This window comes from Ruditapes philippinarum, unplaced genomic scaffold (genome assembly GCF_026571515.1).
Source record: "Ruditapes philippinarum isolate M1 unplaced genomic scaffold, ASM2657151v2 ctg1800_1_1_1_1, whole genome shotgun sequence".
NCBI lineage: Eukaryota > Metazoa > Mollusca > Bivalvia > Venerida > Veneridae > Ruditapes > Ruditapes philippinarum.
Window position 1 is genome coordinate 115928 of NW_026857826.1, and position 18367 is coordinate 134294.

The following is an 18367-nucleotide window of genomic DNA, read 5'->3' on the forward strand; positions in this document are numbered from 1 at the left end:
AAGAATATGTAAAATATGTACTGCAGTTTTTGTCCACATTATATGTAGTCATTAAAATATATGCATTCATTTCTTATAGAAGAATTTGACTTAGACTTTAAAAAGAATAAATTCCTTATAACCTCCCTTTATTAACATGAAATTTAAATTCGGTAATATCTTTACAAATAATGCTTTTTGGAACTTACAATATTGATAAATCTTCATTTGAGCATTATATTTATGATATAAAATCATAAAATATTGAGCTACAGGATCTTTAAATATATCACACTAATGGTAAAATATAATTTAATAACTAACCACGTTCTTTGCCATGTAGGGATTCACGACAGCAAAGGAACAACTTGATTAAACTATTTCGCCTACAAACATAGTTAATTGCAGGATTAGTATAACCGCCGACATAAAGACTAGATTCTAATGAGTTTCGATTTAAATTGAGTTTTAAAGGAAATCTTATTTGGACTAAATTTTCATTAAAATATTCACAAACAAAATTAGAATTTAGTTTATTGTAACAAAAATTTAAATATTTGTGTTTTATATTCAGAGGGAAACAATTTCATTTAAATTAACCCGGTGTTGTATATATTAAATGATAGATGAAACATCCTCAGAATATTTGTATGTTTGTTTCTTCGTTGCATAATCTTAATTTTACATGATTGTTGAAATATTATCATACAATACTTCATATTTTGAAATCTCGGGTTTTTGAGGAATTATATTATCATTATGCTTTAGTCTTAATACTCGTGCTCGTAAAGATCGGAAAACAGTTTCTATATGACATTTACAAATAATCCACTCATTCATGAAATTCTTAATAAAGTGTTCTTGCTACAGATATAAATCACGCGTTGTGGTATCACAAAACTGATGCCTTCTGCTGGTCTTGTTATTTTGGGTCTTTTTATAGGTTTATTTTCTTTTTTTCTTTTTTCTAATGTGGGTTTTGGTTTTGAGGTTTGTTTGTGTGTTCTTTTTGTCTAAAGATTTTGTTGTTGGTTTGTATGTTGTTCTTTTTATTCTTGTTTTTGTCTTATTGCTGCTTCCGCGGCTGCCCACTGGTATATAATTTTCTAGGCACAAAATACATAACTTACATACCTTCTAGATGTTGAGAAAGTTTCTTTGTTTGTTTTGTTTTATTTCAAGTCATATCGACACTGAAGAGGTCATACGGTGAAGGACGGTCTGTATGAAATGATAGTTGTTCAACTCGGGTGCCCTTTAGTTCCTGAAATTATATACACAGGAACACTTTAGTAGAATAACCGACAATCCGTAAGATAGCTGGAAAAACATTTTTGACGGGATTCAAACCCAAAGAAGCAAGGGCAAGTGATGTATAGTCGACGTTTAATGCAAATACTGATAATGAACAAACATCGTGTGCGAAAACTAGGAGACAAATTTAAACAAATATCAACAATTTGCGTCAGCGAGCAGAATGGTGTTTTTTCTTATGTCAATAACCATCAACTACTTACGTCGAACGACAATATTATCTGTATTTGCCAAAACCTATGCTAAATAAGTGTTATTGAACTTATCACGTAAATAAGCATTGCACATTTACGAATCTAGAAAACATCATATCAAATAATTGCATGGTTGAGGAGCGGCAAATTAATGTAGTTTCCGTTCTGTATGACACAAAATTGGTACCTTTATTATGGTGAGACAAAATATTCTGAGAGTACACAATTGTGATACCGAAAAAAATACAATATCTTACCTAAAACTTGGCTTATTCTTTAAGTCTAATCGGATTATGTCGTAAAACATCATTCAAATATCTACATGAGCAGGCTTTACCACACTTAAAATAAGATATTGTAATACATAAAAGGATGCGGTTTCTTCTACAGTTCTTAATTTTGTCTTAGCTAGACTCATTTTCATCCACTCTCATTGCATTGACTTGCAATTACTATATATCAGTCATTTTGACGTCTAGTGTTAGTTAAATTTTAGACTTTGACTGTAAATTGTACTTTATATGTGCTTCGCGTGTATAACTTATGTTTGTGTATGAGATACTAGTAGTCCGTATATACATGCCCTTGTAATAAATAATGAAAGTATAATCTAATCTGATCGAAAAACAGTGTTGTTTTGTTATGTTTACACAAATTGATTGACGGCTAAAATACAGCTGACTTGAGGTAAAATGCTAAACTTTTACAACAATAACATATCATTGTATCATATTGGGGAACTTTCTGTTGAAAATGTGTCAGACTTAAATCGTATACATATACATGCACAGTGCGTTAACTGGAGTGCAGGTATTAGTTACCTTCCAGAGTATGCCCATTGATTGACTCATTTTTGCTGGGGTTTTCATATTGTGACGGCAGAGACAGGGGAAGCGATAGATAGAAATATCATATTCAGATGCTCGTTCATTGGTTTCTTTTTTTTTTGGGGGGGGGGGTGTCATATTGTGACAACAGGGAACGTGTGACTATGACACAAAAGAGAAAGAACATCAAAACACACGGCAATCTGATTAATACTCGGGGGGGGGGGGCTACGCCCCTCGTAGAAATCAGATAGCCTCGTGTTTTGATGCTCTTTCTATTACTAAATTGGCACATACTAACAATCAATGGTCAATACCAATATGAAATGGAAATGGGATATGTCTATCTACGAGCATATTTTCTGTAATAATTCATATTTGATTGCACTGACTTATTTCATAATTTGATTTATTTTCATAATTCTAAATATGAGTAAATGTTCTCACGATAAAATAACATAAAATTTTGATAAAACATTTGATATCATTATGAACTACATTTAGAGCTGGTTTTTTTTAAAAAAAATAGTAGTAAGAGTGAGAGTTTAAAGAAATTATTGTTAAAAAAAATGTTTGGTCATAAAGACTGAGTGTAAAAGAAAATGACCTACCAACTGTTGTCTTTATTTCAATACCAAAACAATGTGAGCAAAGGGTGCATGTCATTGAGCGCTGATTTCTGTTGAGAACAATTCAAACACGAAACCAATGACCAAGATCCACTTTAAAATGTTTAAATGTTTGATTGTAGCATTTTACTTATTAGATAACCAACAGATAGCAGATTATCGGGTATAATCACAATAGATTTTTTAAAAAGCTGTATATAATTTATCATTGACAACCGAATGACATTGAAGTGTAAGTAAATCTTAGTTTTAAAAACCGTTCTAATTAACTCATTCATTTCAATTATAACGTGTTCCTACTTCATCCGTTTTTCCTTCCTTATTGATGCTTTGTTTCATTCTATCCCTCACTGTTTTTTTTTCTCTCCGAATGAATTCCATGAACGTATATTTACATAACGGATAACACATATTCATGCGAATTCAATTATAAGCTATAATGTAGAATAAAAATAAAGAGAAACAGATAAATATGTGAACAAACCCTTCATAATTAGCAGGCTTCAAATTATCAAGTTCAAAAAAACATTTGTTTAATATCTTATACTTGTGGTCAACTTTATGCTTCCCAATATACTTTAAAGATATCTCGTTCATTTTTTTTCTCATTTGATCAACCGAAACCTACTGTTACAAACAGCTAAATTGATGTTTTTGGACATATGTTTTTGAACTTAGCTCATATTTATGACCGTAATGGTATATCATTTAATTGTTTAAATCATACTAAGTTTCGTTTAGTACTAGATTTAAAAATTATGTATGATGTGATATATTAGCTTCCGTATTCAAGTTAATTTGTATACAGTGGAAATACTGTAATATATTAAATAATGACGTTGAAAGTATTTAGTATCAGACATAACAACAATCATGAACTAATTATATATGGATATTGTTGCTAGTGGGAAACACATGATCCGATATTGCATATATTTATATAGCAGATAACAACATTTTCTAGAACAAAATATCAATTATCATCGTAATAATGTTTACACTATATCACTTAAAACTTTACCAACAATTTTTTTTAACCGCCTCCGTGGTCGAGGTGTTAGAGTCGATGACTTCTTATCCAGTTACCTCTCTGGCGTGGGTTTGATCCCGGGAGATGCTTTGGCAGTTTAGCGCGAAGGAAGGTAGTCTAGTACTGGTGAAACTCTCCAGGAACGATGGTTAATAAACTACCCACCTATATCACTGAAATACTGTTGGAAAAAGGCGTAAAATGAAACAAACAAACAAACAAACCAACATTTTGTTTCTAGCAATATTTATTAAGAATAACCAAATGATACATTTGTAATGTTTTTGTTTTTCTTCAATATTTAATTTTCTTTTATAGAAAATGGACCCATTGTAGACCAATCCATTTTAACCTCTGAAAGTCACTGTTTTACTAGCAATAATTTAAATATAGGAAACAGCAATATCGTATATCTGGTGCTGTAAGGTGAGTTTTCTTTCCCTATCTCTATTAGTTGTGTAGCCTTATATAATTGCCGAAGGCCAAACAGTTGTAAGATTTCTTTAAATTTAATTCCGAGATATCAGAACGCGTCATATTCATTTAAATGTATTTGAGCAATATTTCCGGGAAACGGGGAAACTGTATTTAAGGGCGAAACAAACCTTTAGAAGTATCTCTTGAAAAAGTCTATTCTTCGACAAATGAATTGATTTAATACATAAAATGCATATTTTTAGTTCTTAAGAAATATCAAAGTTAACTTGTGTTTAAAGGTTTAGCATGACACATGTTTAAATACTGAAGAAAGTAGCGCTGAACGTGCAGTTATATGTCGTTTAGCTAGGTAGCAAAATGTAAACAAAGTAGTATTTTGACTTCCATATACAAAATACTAATTCAGTATAATTATACCGATTGCTGAAAAAGTAAAAGTAACAAAAGATAGTTCAAATATGTGGAAAATGGGTATATTATTGGAAACATTAAGGAGATACCCAAAATAAAAAGTGTTTGAGAAATAAAATTCATGGCATTTCTGAGGTATAATGGAACTTTAATGTTAATTAATTGATTAAAACACGGATTTATGTAATAAGTTAGAATAAATATTGTTTTATATCGGCAATGTCCGAAATAGTTTTGTGTATTTTCTTAGATTTCTTTTGCAGCGAATTAAAAACTCGATATAAGTATAGCATAAATATTGGCACATTACTTATCGATGGAAAATATGCTAAAATGATATCTGTCCGCTCGTTCTGTCGGAAGCTCAATGTTTTGTATTTTGTTAGTGAAATCACTTAAACTTGACGTGGTCTTTTCTTAATTGAAAGTTTGTCTTAATTTTGAGTTTTAATATGTAATGCAAGGGAATAATGACCTTTAAAAAAGCTACCTGGCTTTATGTTGAAAAAATCAAGTACAACACAACCATTTAAATGTTCTCAATATAAACGTCACGATATCACCGTTCTTGTCTAGTGTTTTTCAATCAAAACAGGTTTTTTTCATAGATATTTTATGATATGTTATCATTGGCTAAACGTTGATGTACAATGTATATATTAAACAATTAAAACAGACGTCTGATAAAAAAAACGATATAGAAAGCCTAGAGAATAATTTCTCAGAAACAATACAACCTAATGTAATTAATAGGTATAAAAATTCTGTCAACAAGTACGTATATAAGAACCCCAGTACCACTGTAACGTAGACGAGACTCTTATATTTTTTTAATTTAATTATGTCTGAAGTTGGATACCTGTTTGGAATATACTATCATGCAATTAGCTTTAATATAAGTCTGGAATTAGATTCATTGTGTTCAAGAATTAGAAAGTTCGTGTTTCACATACCAAGAGAAAACAGTTCTATTAAATTCACCGATATCGTACTTGATTTTAAAAACTGTTACCTTCCGAACAAACACAGTCAATTCACGTGATAGCCAAAAGTGTTTTATAATTCAAAGCCACATTAGCTAAATCAATTTAAAATTTGAAAAATATGAAAATATGTACGCAACGTGCAGCTCATCATGTTTTTATAATTTTTAGATAATAAAAGAACAGAAGGAGTTACTATTTGGCATTTATGTATAGTTCACCAAGTATAAAATTCTAAATGAAATCAATTGACATTTAACAATGATATAAGATATACGGAAAGCCATCTCAGTTGGAATATACTTCAAGACGGTATATTATTACATGTACATGTAAGAGACGTCCTTAAAAAAAGTCTACAAGCTGAAAGACATATTATTCTAAAATTTTATATTTGAAAAAAAAAACAAAAATAATAACTATAAGATACAGTCTCTTTTGAAATGTTAAATAAACATATTTTAAATACAACCAGAGAAAAAATGTTACGTTTTAAACATTACACACTACAGGTAATCACAATATGATTACATAGTGTCATTAAAAAATCCCTGGTAGTTTCTATAAGATTACACCAAATTAATTTGACAAGTAAAAGGGAACGCAGCTTCTCAAACAAAGTTCTCCTATTAAATAGATACATATTCAGAAAGAGTAATCATTCGACACATCATGTTCAGGGACAAAACCTTCGTGTTTTTCTCTACTGTATCACAAGCAACTGATTATGATGATAGAAAAATAATAATAACCCTTTTAAGACAAAATAAACTAAAATGTTACCATATTGTTTTGCATAACTTAGTATAATCATGCCGATTTAAAAACTTTTTTCTTCTTTAATATAAGATTAATGTCTTGCAATTCATCTTTAAAAATATTTAAAAGCGTACACTGTCTCAATATTTAGTTTTATTAACATATTTACCAGTGTTTTTTTCTTCAGATATTTTTTTTAATGTCGGAAGACAGGATGTGTCTGAAAGGATGAAATCAGAAATGGTTATTTCCGTGCTATAATAAAGAAAAAGTCCTTGTTATGTAACGTTATTCATCTCATTGTTCTGATAAGTCATTTCCAATACACACAATTATTAATCTAAGTATACTATCAAAACAACTTGAAGACCATTTGATGTCATAAACCAATATTGAAATGAAAATAGCTTCAGAGCGAAGATATACTTTTTTCTTCATATTTCTGTTTTTTAATTCATATATAGACTCTTTTATAACAAGACATAATTAGTTCGTTTAAAGAAGGGCAATAAAGTACTTATATGATATACAAAGCGTTTGTTATAAAGTGTACACCTGTTACCAGATAAAACTAATTTATAAGGTCTATAAAAAGGGAGTGTGATGAATAGAAATCCGTACATTTATGGCCATATTGGTATTTAAAGGCCTTTTATGCTTCAGGAATGTTTTCCTTGCCTTGTATGTGTGCGCGCGTGTGTGAGTGTGTTGCTTCTAGGCAATTAATGCAGTTATAGTGTTTAAGTTTTTGTAAGGAAGTCGAAACACAACTTGCTTACATCTTGCTACTTTTAAGACAAATTATTTCACATTTTGCACTTCTCTCTTCAGATAACTGGCATCTGCCATGCTCTAAATCCAATCATTGAACATTATAAAGTTCAAGCTTGCCCTTTCTACTGAGGCATAATCTACCTTTAAGTATTTCATGAATAAAAAAATGCCCCGGTAAAATATTCAGGAAAAATAATAAATAAACTATTTGGAAAAAATACTTATTTCATGTGAGTAAGGCTTTATCCAAGTGTGGTTGAATGCAAGAATGCAAGTTTTCTTGTTTGGTTTTATGGTGCACTAACACAATTTAGGTCATATGGCGCCGAAACAGGAAAGATGATTTTGGCTAACCTTGGGTGTTACAAACTTAAAGCAACGCAAGAGGTCAAAACCACCTCACCTGCTGGAGCTAAAAGATGCCCACACTAACCAACGAAAGCAAATTATTAAAGAAATGCGTGATTTGTACCAACAATTACAACATTCTTGGCTTTACATATTTCTACTATGCTCGTATAAAAATAAGCTTTACCACACACCCGTGCCGATTTTGCGACTCCGTAAATATGGTATTGCACGGCAGTGCATATATTTTGACGTGATGTCATAAGCGTTATACAAACATAGTGCAAAGTCGCGCTTAATGTAAGCGTTATACTATAGGCGCGTCAATGAAAAAAGACTCTTATTTCACTTTAAACGGTCTTTATTTTTGGTATGTGATAAATATTATATTAAATTCGTGTAAGTTCATTACTGAATTTATTGCACTCGTTGAAAAAAATGATATTATGCTCGCCAGAGGCTCGCATAATATAATTTTATTCAACTCGTGCAATAAATTTAGTATTGAACTTACACTCATTCAATATCCTCTATTTACCACACTTTTTATTTATGCCAATAAAACGCATTTTATTCATCCCTATGTCTGTCTGTTAAATGACATAATAAAAAGTGTTATGATAGCTCGCCAGGTCGATTGTCAGATAATTTTGTGTCCTCTCTAGAAATCCTATACCCATTTAGTGATTTACTGCAAAGTACTTCACATCAGTGTTAATATGACTTTCTTGTTATTCTAGAGAGATGAGTGACTCTAATACGTTAGTTACAAAAATAGAATGCTTCTACAAACGCTGCCATGGGATTATGACAGATGTGTGTTGCACCTTTCATTACATCTCATGAACAGACTTAATTTAACCGGGTCTGTAATGTTTTACCTTTACTTTTGTTCCCGAGAGATTTCCCCTTAATCGGTTCTTAATCAAATGTTTATGTAAGTGTGATTCCATCTCCCCGTGATTAAGGTCAAAGCCACCCTTTAACGTCAAATGTCAAATGTGTTTCCATAGTATAAATTGAGTACCCCTTGAAAGACTTTCTTCAAACTTTTGTCCTTCGAAGGTAATACCCTACATATTTTTCATTTCCTCATAGTATTCACAAGAATAATACAAGGACAAATCTTTAGCAAGGATGTTAAAGCTAAATTTGTTTTATTTTGTTTTTGTCATACGGAAACATAAACAACTTTAAGCTAATGTCTTTTGATAACATCTGTTTGCGGAAACATCAAACAGCTTCTTTAGAAAACATCTTAAAGATAAAACATCCATTAAACTGTATATCTCGTCCATTCAAATTCATTGTACTTTGCCTTGATTTTTTTGGCGTTCTTTGGTGATTCTGTTTTTTTTCTCTATCATTTTATCGCTCCATTTCTTCAGCTTGCTAATAGACAACAAATCTGATGAGAAAGGATCTATATCATACACTGTCTTTGTTTTATTTTTTATGGGAGAGGTGACTTTACATGGAACGGATTATAAATAAATGGAAATGTTAAGAAGATCTGATCCAAGAGAATAATATCAAAAGAGATACCTGTAAAGAGTGTGCTATTCACAGAAAAATTTAGTTCATTACTATAATTGAAATTCCTCCCTTTAAAATTAATTAGAGTCCGGCTGCCCGTCGCCGCTTTTAGCAACAATTTAAAGTAAGACAGATCAATGGTTACGGTAAAGGTTTTATAATTTTTAATCAAACTATCCATGCAATGAACTACATGACGAAAGAGTAGCAGCACAATAACAATAATGGTGTTTAAATTGTAATTGATATTCTGAATATGATATCGCATCTGTGCGCAAACAAACACTATTCTTATCAAAGCAAAAGAATCCAGATTTTATATACAACCATGTCTTTATATTTATTGCCAATATTTGTAACTTAGACCCCCACCAAAAAAACCGCAACAAATAAACAATATCAGTTATAAAGTACTTTGTATAATGTCAATATATCTTTGACGTCTGTTTAGTGAAAAAAACTGAAATGTTTCAATATATCATAGGCGTACAAGTTTATTTTTATCTTCAGAATATAATATTTTACAATCCGGTTGTCTAGCACCTAGGGACTTCACAATCAATAAAAAAACAATAGCTCACGATGTTAAAATATCATGACATGATGATATTTGCCATGCAATTCAAAACAAACTATTTATATGTGACATCCCTTTAATTCCGTCTTAATACAATTATACGTGTCTAGACATTAATTAAAATACAGTGTATTTTCATTAGTTTTTCATTTTGAGTAAAACTATTAGGAATCGAAGGCACACTAGTTGTTTAAGTAGAAATAACCATTTTTGTAATAAGATTTATGTCTTTAAGTATATAAGACTTAATATAATTATACACGGCATCTAATAACGTCAGAATGAAAGATGTCTGGTAAACTTTGGGAATAAAACCATTTTGATATGGAACCAAAAACTATTCAAAATAATGTTCAAGCTTTAAGACAAAGATTCAAAACAGATACATACCGGTATAGTGTTTGCTTGTTTAAATTCAAATTCAATTTTGGGTACTAAGATTTTAAAATCCATATGTTACTTGTACACGCATAGCAATAATAGTGTAAATTGAAAAATATATGAATTTATCATCTTGCAAATGACACAGTTTCGTGTTAAACAAGCTGAGATAATAGCGCATAATAAGATTTTCTGATATTGAATTCAATAAATCAACATCCTCAGAAACCGCTAATTTAGCGCACTTTGTCGCACAGTTTGAGTTAAAGTTAATAGTAGGATTTTAATTTCATTATATTGAAGGTTATATCATGTAGTTTAATTCCTCTAACAATTTTATCAAGATCTACTCTCGAGACAAAACCAATTTTCTATTTGATAAGCACAGATACTTTTAAGATGCATTATAGTTAATTGCCTGTATATATTTCAAATGGTATTAATGTGTTGGAATAGATAATTGATAATATTTGTCTAAAAATCCATTAGCCTAAATTTCTGTTGCAAGGTGAAATTTTGAACTAAACTTTAATTTGTAGTTAAATATTCGATTTGAATTGAAGAACTATCGCATATAGTACATTCGACGAAATGAAAACTATTTTGCATACCCTTTTAAAGGTTTTGAATTAATGTCAATACAAAATCATGAAAGCAGTATTTCATTTAGTACTGAATTAGCACAAGCAAATCAAAACAATTGTTGTTGCAAGTTAAAAAAAAAAATATAGGACAAACATTTCATTTAGGGTAATTTCTGATTTGGATCATAATAAAAAAAAAGTTCCAAGAATCCAAGTTTGTTGCTATGTAGAGATGTAGAGTAGAACTGTACCGTACTGTAATATACTGTAATATACTGTACTGTACATAATTATAAGTTTCGCTAGTTACAAAGTGTAAAATGTATCAGCTTTGATTAAAAATATTTTGTGATTTTTTTTATTTAAAGTGATATTTTTTTCGTGAAATTTAAACACTAAAATGTTAAATAGAGATAAATAAGACTCCCTAAAGAAAGCCCAACACGGCAAATAGAAAATTTGCAGGCTCGGTTTGATTGAGCCTGTTCATGGACGGTACTGTCAAGTGCAAACTACCGTCCACGCCCCCTAGCACCGGCTTAAGCAGAATTCAACATTTAACATGAACTGGTAATATTTAGAATTTTGAAACACCCGCAGATGTGTTCATATGGTGGTTATCATGGAACCTTCAATGTGACACGTTAGTGCCATTCCATGAAAAGCGGCATATGGTCTCCAAGTAAAAAATACATGTGCTCTTAACGAGAAAACAATGGGCGATACTAAATAAAATGGAATTTTGAAAGAGGATCTGAGGTTATGAAGCCTGCATATCACATATATGACGTCAAAAGACAAATTTAAAAAGCAGGCCACATATCCTAAGGGTGATTCAACAGTATTCAAGTAAGGAATACTGGAACCACCCAACAAAAAGGATGGATGACTAAAATACCACACGCACAACAATTATCTCGTGCTGAACGATCTTTAAGGATTGGAAATAACATCCCTGATTGAATGTACGGGGCGACTTTTTACGGCCTTCACACGGAACAAACAACGCTGATGTGGCGAAAAAATACTGTCAAGTTCAAACTACCGCCCACGTTCCCTAGCACCAGCTTAAGCAGAATTCAACATGTAATATGAACTGGTAATATTTAGAACTTTGAAACACCCGCAGATGTGTTCATATGGCGGTTACCATGGAACCTTCAATGTGACACGTTAGTGGCGGCATATGGTCCCAAAGTAAAAAAATGCATGTGCCCTAAACGAGAAAACAATGGGCGGAACTAAATAAAATGGAACTTTGAAGCCATGTTAATTTGTCTTTGAGCTAAAAATGTTTAATTTAAAAACTTTTAGAGAATATGATCTGGAATTCAAAAGAACACATTTTTATATTTTTCACCCATCTATACATCAAATTACTTAATATTAAGCTTGTTGTGGTATTTTTTATTTTTTTTAATTTTCTTAGCAATACTTTTGTATTGTCATACCGATTTCTTTCAACAATATTCTGTTTATCTTTTTATCTATTTTCTTTGTGTTTCTTTACCAGATCAAGATTTTACGACAAAGCAGAAAAAGAAAACATTTAAAGAAATGTCAATAATAACGTCAGTTTAATCTGAAAGTAATACTCTAAATTAGATCTGCCTGTCAAAGTTTCTCGTTACATGTATAAATGTAAATATCACGCTAAAAATGTACGATTATAATGTCTAAATTAAAGTTGCCTATCCTATTGACAAACTTACATTGTCACAATCAATGTATTCAATTTATTTTACTTGTCTTCATGTTTCGTCAATCAAAATAGAAACAAATTTAATTTTAGATTTTCTATAATAATGATGTTTCAAAGATATCAATTTACCAGTTTCGTTCATTAAGTTAAAATAACATATTTACGGATGCTATTTTAATGTCTTTATCAATAACATTGGAATGATATTAATGAATATAGATGTATGTTACGACTATATGCTTTACAAAATTTAATGTGTTACAAGTTTGATCAAAAATACAAAGTTACATTTAAACGTTTTAATTGTCAAATTAGTCTTTTGAAATGATAAATAAATCATTTAGAAACATGATGTTGCTAATGAGCCATCGGATCAGTTTAGTCATTGCACAGCATGACGTATCTTTAAGTGGCAGGCATGGCTGAGCGAGAACTGGACACTAATTGCTCAGTACTGGATGGTTCCAGAAATAGATTTGAGGGTGTGTCTATAAGCTTCTTAAAAGTAAAAACCAAATGACACAGTAAGCGGCTTCAGGTTGATATTAACAAAATTAATTAGATGTATAATTTCGTCATGACATTTTATTTAGAAAGAAGTATGAATGCTAGTTTGTCAGTAAACATTTTTTAATGAAACAAATGTCTCAAAATAATATCCAAGATAATTCATTGATAAAGATGTGTAAATCATGACAATATTTCAAACCTCACATTCAATAGAAGTACTTATGTTACTTAGTTCTTGTAAGATGAAAAAACATAATTATGCTTGTTGATATATTATTATAATAATAAAAACCCTTTTCTTATCAAATGTAAATGACGCAATCCTTGAGCATTTGAAACCTCTTCTAAGAGCTTAACAGAGGTATATATTTTTCCAGAAATAATCATAATATGTATCATTATTACAAGTTGTTAGTGAAATATGTTTTAAAATTTCTAAACTGTTTATTTCATTTTTCCTTCTCTAACGCCACAAGTGTTTTAACTGAAAAATCAAATGACTTTTTGGCTGAATTTTGTTTTATTAAAAGTCTAGATTTGTTCCTTACTGTTTCGAAAAAATGAGAATGATATCAAAATGACCATTTAAACCCTTAAAAGTAATAACACTTTTATTGGGCAAATTAAAGTATTTAAGTTATATTAGCTATTACATTTTGGCATTAAATTTCGGACTATTTCAAATGTCGACAAATAAAGCAATTCATTCTACGATGCATTTATTTATCAATTGATGAACAATGTATTTGGTCATGAAGGAAATACTATACTATATTGGAACAAACACATAAATCGTATTTCGTAAATATCAGTCAAAACCATAACAAAAATATATTTCTCTTTCAATTAGCAAAATAATTTGTCAAAATCAACAAACGTCTATTCATATTTTAACTCATGTTATGGTTATGAGAAGTAAAATGTAATATATTATCTTCATAAAAGTGGCTAAGTATTAAAACATATAAGAACCTTAAATAACAAAAAAAAAGCAAGCAAATAAGATTTTAATATTGCAGAATAAATAGTGTAAATCAAACATGCAACCTGCAACTTAGTAGCACCGAGTCTGGATTGTTTATAATTTTTCCGTTTTTTTTTCGTTTTTTTTTTTCGGGGGGGGGGTATTTGGGGTTCCGTTTTCTTTATTTTATTTTTTTTCCAGATTTTCTTCAATTAAGCATAAATTATAATAGTAGAATATCAGCGTTGAATATTTCTTTCAGATAAACATTTAGATAATAATTAAAAAAAGTTATAAATTTACACGTTAAGTAACTTATCCCTCTGAAAGACATCACTTCTATTAAAGAAACATTTGAGAACTATTGATCCATGCTGTCTCAACAATCAGATGTAGCAGCCAATTTAGAAATGAATAGAGAATGATATTCCAAGTCATGGTGAAAATCTGTCATGAATACAATAAAATGTGTAAATGTTGAGTCAAAATATAACTTTATATCTTGCCATGATTGTATTCAATTTAATATTTTACTATTAAAAATCCACGTGAAACTCGGACTTTTCTCAAAGTATCGTTCGGAATGTACATGTATCGGTAACATCCCATTTTCAAAAAATATTGGTGCTTTTTATAATTTTGGTAGTTTCTATATAGTATTCTAAACATTTTTTTCATTATCAATTATCAATTATTATATCATTTTTTGCTCATTCCCACATTATAATAGCCAATGTATTGAAATTGAAATATATTTCTTGTTCAACAAAGTTTAAGAGTGTAAAAAATAAGCACTTTGTCACTTTAATTATCAATACCTGCTTTTATAAAAACGTTTCATAATAAATAAAATATTTAAACAATCGTCACGATTGCTGAAAGTTTGATATACAGATATATATTAGTTTAAAATACATTCAAAATTTGCTTACTATCTATTAAGAGAATTAATCCATGTTTAAAAAATCAATCTACTAATGGTTTGGACCGAAACAAAACGTAAAGTCCCTGTACAGTTTTTTAAGAATACAATGATAAGATTATTGATACAAAAACCTGAGTTATAAGTATTGATTTAAAGATTGAATAAAAACCCAAGACTGATGAATATTATCTCAACTCCATACTGCTGAAAAAATGAAAGCAATAATTGGGTCAAACTTTCTACATTTTCGGTGGATGTTACTAAATTTAGTGCTCAAGACTGGCTATGCTGTTTCATTGTAGCGTGAAGTTGGACAATTCTGTTGTTTATCATGAACCATAGAATCAAACTGACTCATTTACAGGGTGGAAATTCTTTTGGCATTGTGCTGATATCTTACCTTCTTTAGACAAGTCTTATTTCTGATATTTAATTTGTTGCACAAACAGTTTAAAATGTAATTATAAAGCTTTAACTATATCATGACATGACAATTCAATACAATTTTCAGGTTTTGTGTGTGATACTTTATTAATTGTGATATAGATATCCGTCTTGAAATATAGATGACATTCTACTTGGCAATCCTTTATGTGGGCGTTTAGATATATTGTTTTATATTATTTTCAATTTTCTGAAAATTCAAAGAGGACTGAAATAAAGAATAAAAATAGTTGTTATTATCTGCTGATATCAGGAATTTGCTTCATTTAGTTGAAATCTTAAATATATTTGTTAGCGGAATTTGTGTTCCAATATCTTCAAACAATGACTCTAACTCCATTCAAAAATTAATGCATATTATAAGAGAAAATTCATGGAACATGCGATCAATAATTTTATTGACCTTATTCTATTTCTAAACTGTTTATAAAGCATCGGGAATAAAGTGCACTTCGATATATTTTACATCTATGTTTCACTCTCCTATGTTTTTATCTCTTTTATTCTTTAGTTTATACTAAAAAAAATGTTAATTGCCAAGTCCAAGCTACAAACACCATACTTAAAACAAATGGAACACTTTTGCTACAACTTTATTGTTGCTTGGAGCGGAATCAATGAGTTCTTCATCTCCATGTATTAGTTTGGACAAAAGTTCAGGTGATTTAGATAATGGCTTTAGTCAAACACGTGTAACATTTACCATAATATGTATTCAAGTACCGCTCGTGTTAGTCCCATAGCTTTCAAATGAGTTTACTGTTACTTTTTATAGGCAATCCAATAGCATCATGTACTTTTAAATAACTTTTGTACAGAGCTATCAAATACCATTTAATAAAAGCAAAGAGAGTGGTTGTAATTAAACATGTATCATATTTCTTTGTCATGTCCATTACTATCGTAATAAAAATATCAAATAAAAATATAAAAGAAGTACGTCAAATTGGACGATGCTTGATGTAAAAAAATATTATATGACAAATGTATATACATATATATATATTAGATTTCAAGTAAAGCATCACACAATTCTGTCTGTAAAAAGTTTTTCTTTAATTAACGGGATATTACTTGTTTCTATGAACCTATCCGTTTGAGCCGGTACAATAACTGGGGATACTAAACAATCGGAAATTTTTTATAATAAATCACAAACTACCAAATCAATTTTATTTTTAAATAAAAAATGCAAACAATTGGGAAATAATCCATAACTACGATCAAAGAATATTACTAACCATATATTTTATTTAAACGTTTGAAAAACTAATTTTATTTCGAAATGTTAAAGCTGTCGACTGATCAGTGAGAAAATGATATTCATGAATTCAAAAATTTCTCAAGTTAATGACTATTTATCAAAACAGTTTGCACTTTATTATGGTGTTACATGTAAAACGATAAAGATATGCCTTATATTCAACGCTTTATCGTTTTACATACAAATTTCTGCATGGAATTTTATTTTCAAACTCCGGCATAATTAACAATAAGTACCCCTCTAAAACATGTTTACACTAATTTTACCATATGAATATGGTCTTAAAAATTTCAAAGATAACTATCACGCAAATAACAGTTAAAAGATATTCAAAAGGCTTATAAAATTTCAAAGATTACTACAAGTTTCCACGCTTTTAGAAATTTTTTTTGTTGGAACTTATCACGTAAATGAATAAAAAGATTAGCTTTAGGTAAAAAATAAAATAGCCTAATGAATAGTTAAGAGAAAACTATATAATACGTAAACTACATTTATTTGTGTACTGTGCATATAATTATGAACTGTATTGTTTCCTTATTCATGTATTAAATCTAATATCGTTTCAGAGGTGATCCTGCCCTACACCTCGTATCCATCTCCAGTTATTGTATACCCAGAATTATCACTTTCAAAACGACAAGACACTCGCAATGTTAACGGTAAGTTCAATATCACAACTTCACAATAGTCATATATTACATTTGAATGTGTTGCATCAAAAATATGTATTTTTTTTTAATTTAACTATATTCTTTTACTATATTCATATTCACTTACGAGGTATAGATTATTATCAGTCATACATACAAATCTCTGAAACAGTTCATATTTATAAGGCTGTATCATTTTTAAGAAACTGCCATTTCTACGTCTGGTGCAACGTTTTTGAAAGAAAACTGAGAAAAATAATAACTTAAAAAATAAGATGAAATTTGTAGGTATCTCTTAGACGTTTAAAATTTATTTTTATTCAGTTTGATCAAAACATTTACATTAAGATTATTATACATCTTTATCTTTTTATCTATGTACTCATTTATTTTTTCAGTGAACAAAAGAGCAACACTTAATCAACTTTTAAGACGCCTTATTGCCTTATATGGAAACAATGACATAGCATTCTCTGGCAGATCATCTCATGTGCGATTTGGCGCAGGAGGCCGATGACACCATTCGTTGCTAAGCACTGCAACACATTTTAGAATGTGATATCAAAAGCACGCCTTTCGAACATGATCAAGTTCTTGTGAGCAAAAAGAATATTATTTCTTTACATTTCTGTTTCATAGTGACAGACATGATGAGAGTATGTGCTCGTATTAAGTTAGGTTATACGTACATCACAGAAATTTGTTTTAAAAGTGTAAAATTAAGTACTTAAAGTCATAAAACTGTATCTTTTATCAACTACAGGGACACTCTCCATTTCTATCTAATCCTAATCTTGTTCATTCTAAAGTATTTGTATCGTGCAAAGCTCTTTGTAAGTATTGAGATGTAAATGTTGATATTTTATTGTTTTGAAATGTTTGAATAAAAATGTAGAGTCAAAGAGAAAGTCACCACATCGTGTTGTCTTTATTTTGTCTTTAAATTTAGGGGTTAAACAGAAAGAACTAATAAGACCCCGCTAAAATAGGACATCAAAAAGGGCCATTCTGGTTTGAATAAGATATATTGTGTTCAATTTTATTAATGTATTAACAGATTATGTTTACAAAACATGATAAGACTGAACACAAATAAAGTTTGATAAATTGTATTATTTCTCAAAACAATTTTGATGACACA

General features: G+C 29.8%; 1 protein-coding gene across 1 annotated transcript in view; it reads left to right on the plus strand.

The window, feature by feature from the left end:
• LOC132751167 (uncharacterized) overlaps nt 1-18138 on the plus strand; it is a 37800-nt gene extending 19662 nt beyond the window's left edge. The window contains exons 2-3 of the mRNA XM_060741303.1: nt 17143-17235; nt 17625-18138. Coding sequence (XP_060597286.1) covers nt 17143-17235; nt 17625-17743 — 212 coding nt within the window. The 3' untranslated portion in view covers nt 17744-18138. The remainder of the gene's footprint in view (nt 1-17142; nt 17236-17624) is intronic.
• The last annotated feature ends 229 nt before the right edge of the window (nt 18139-18367 follow it).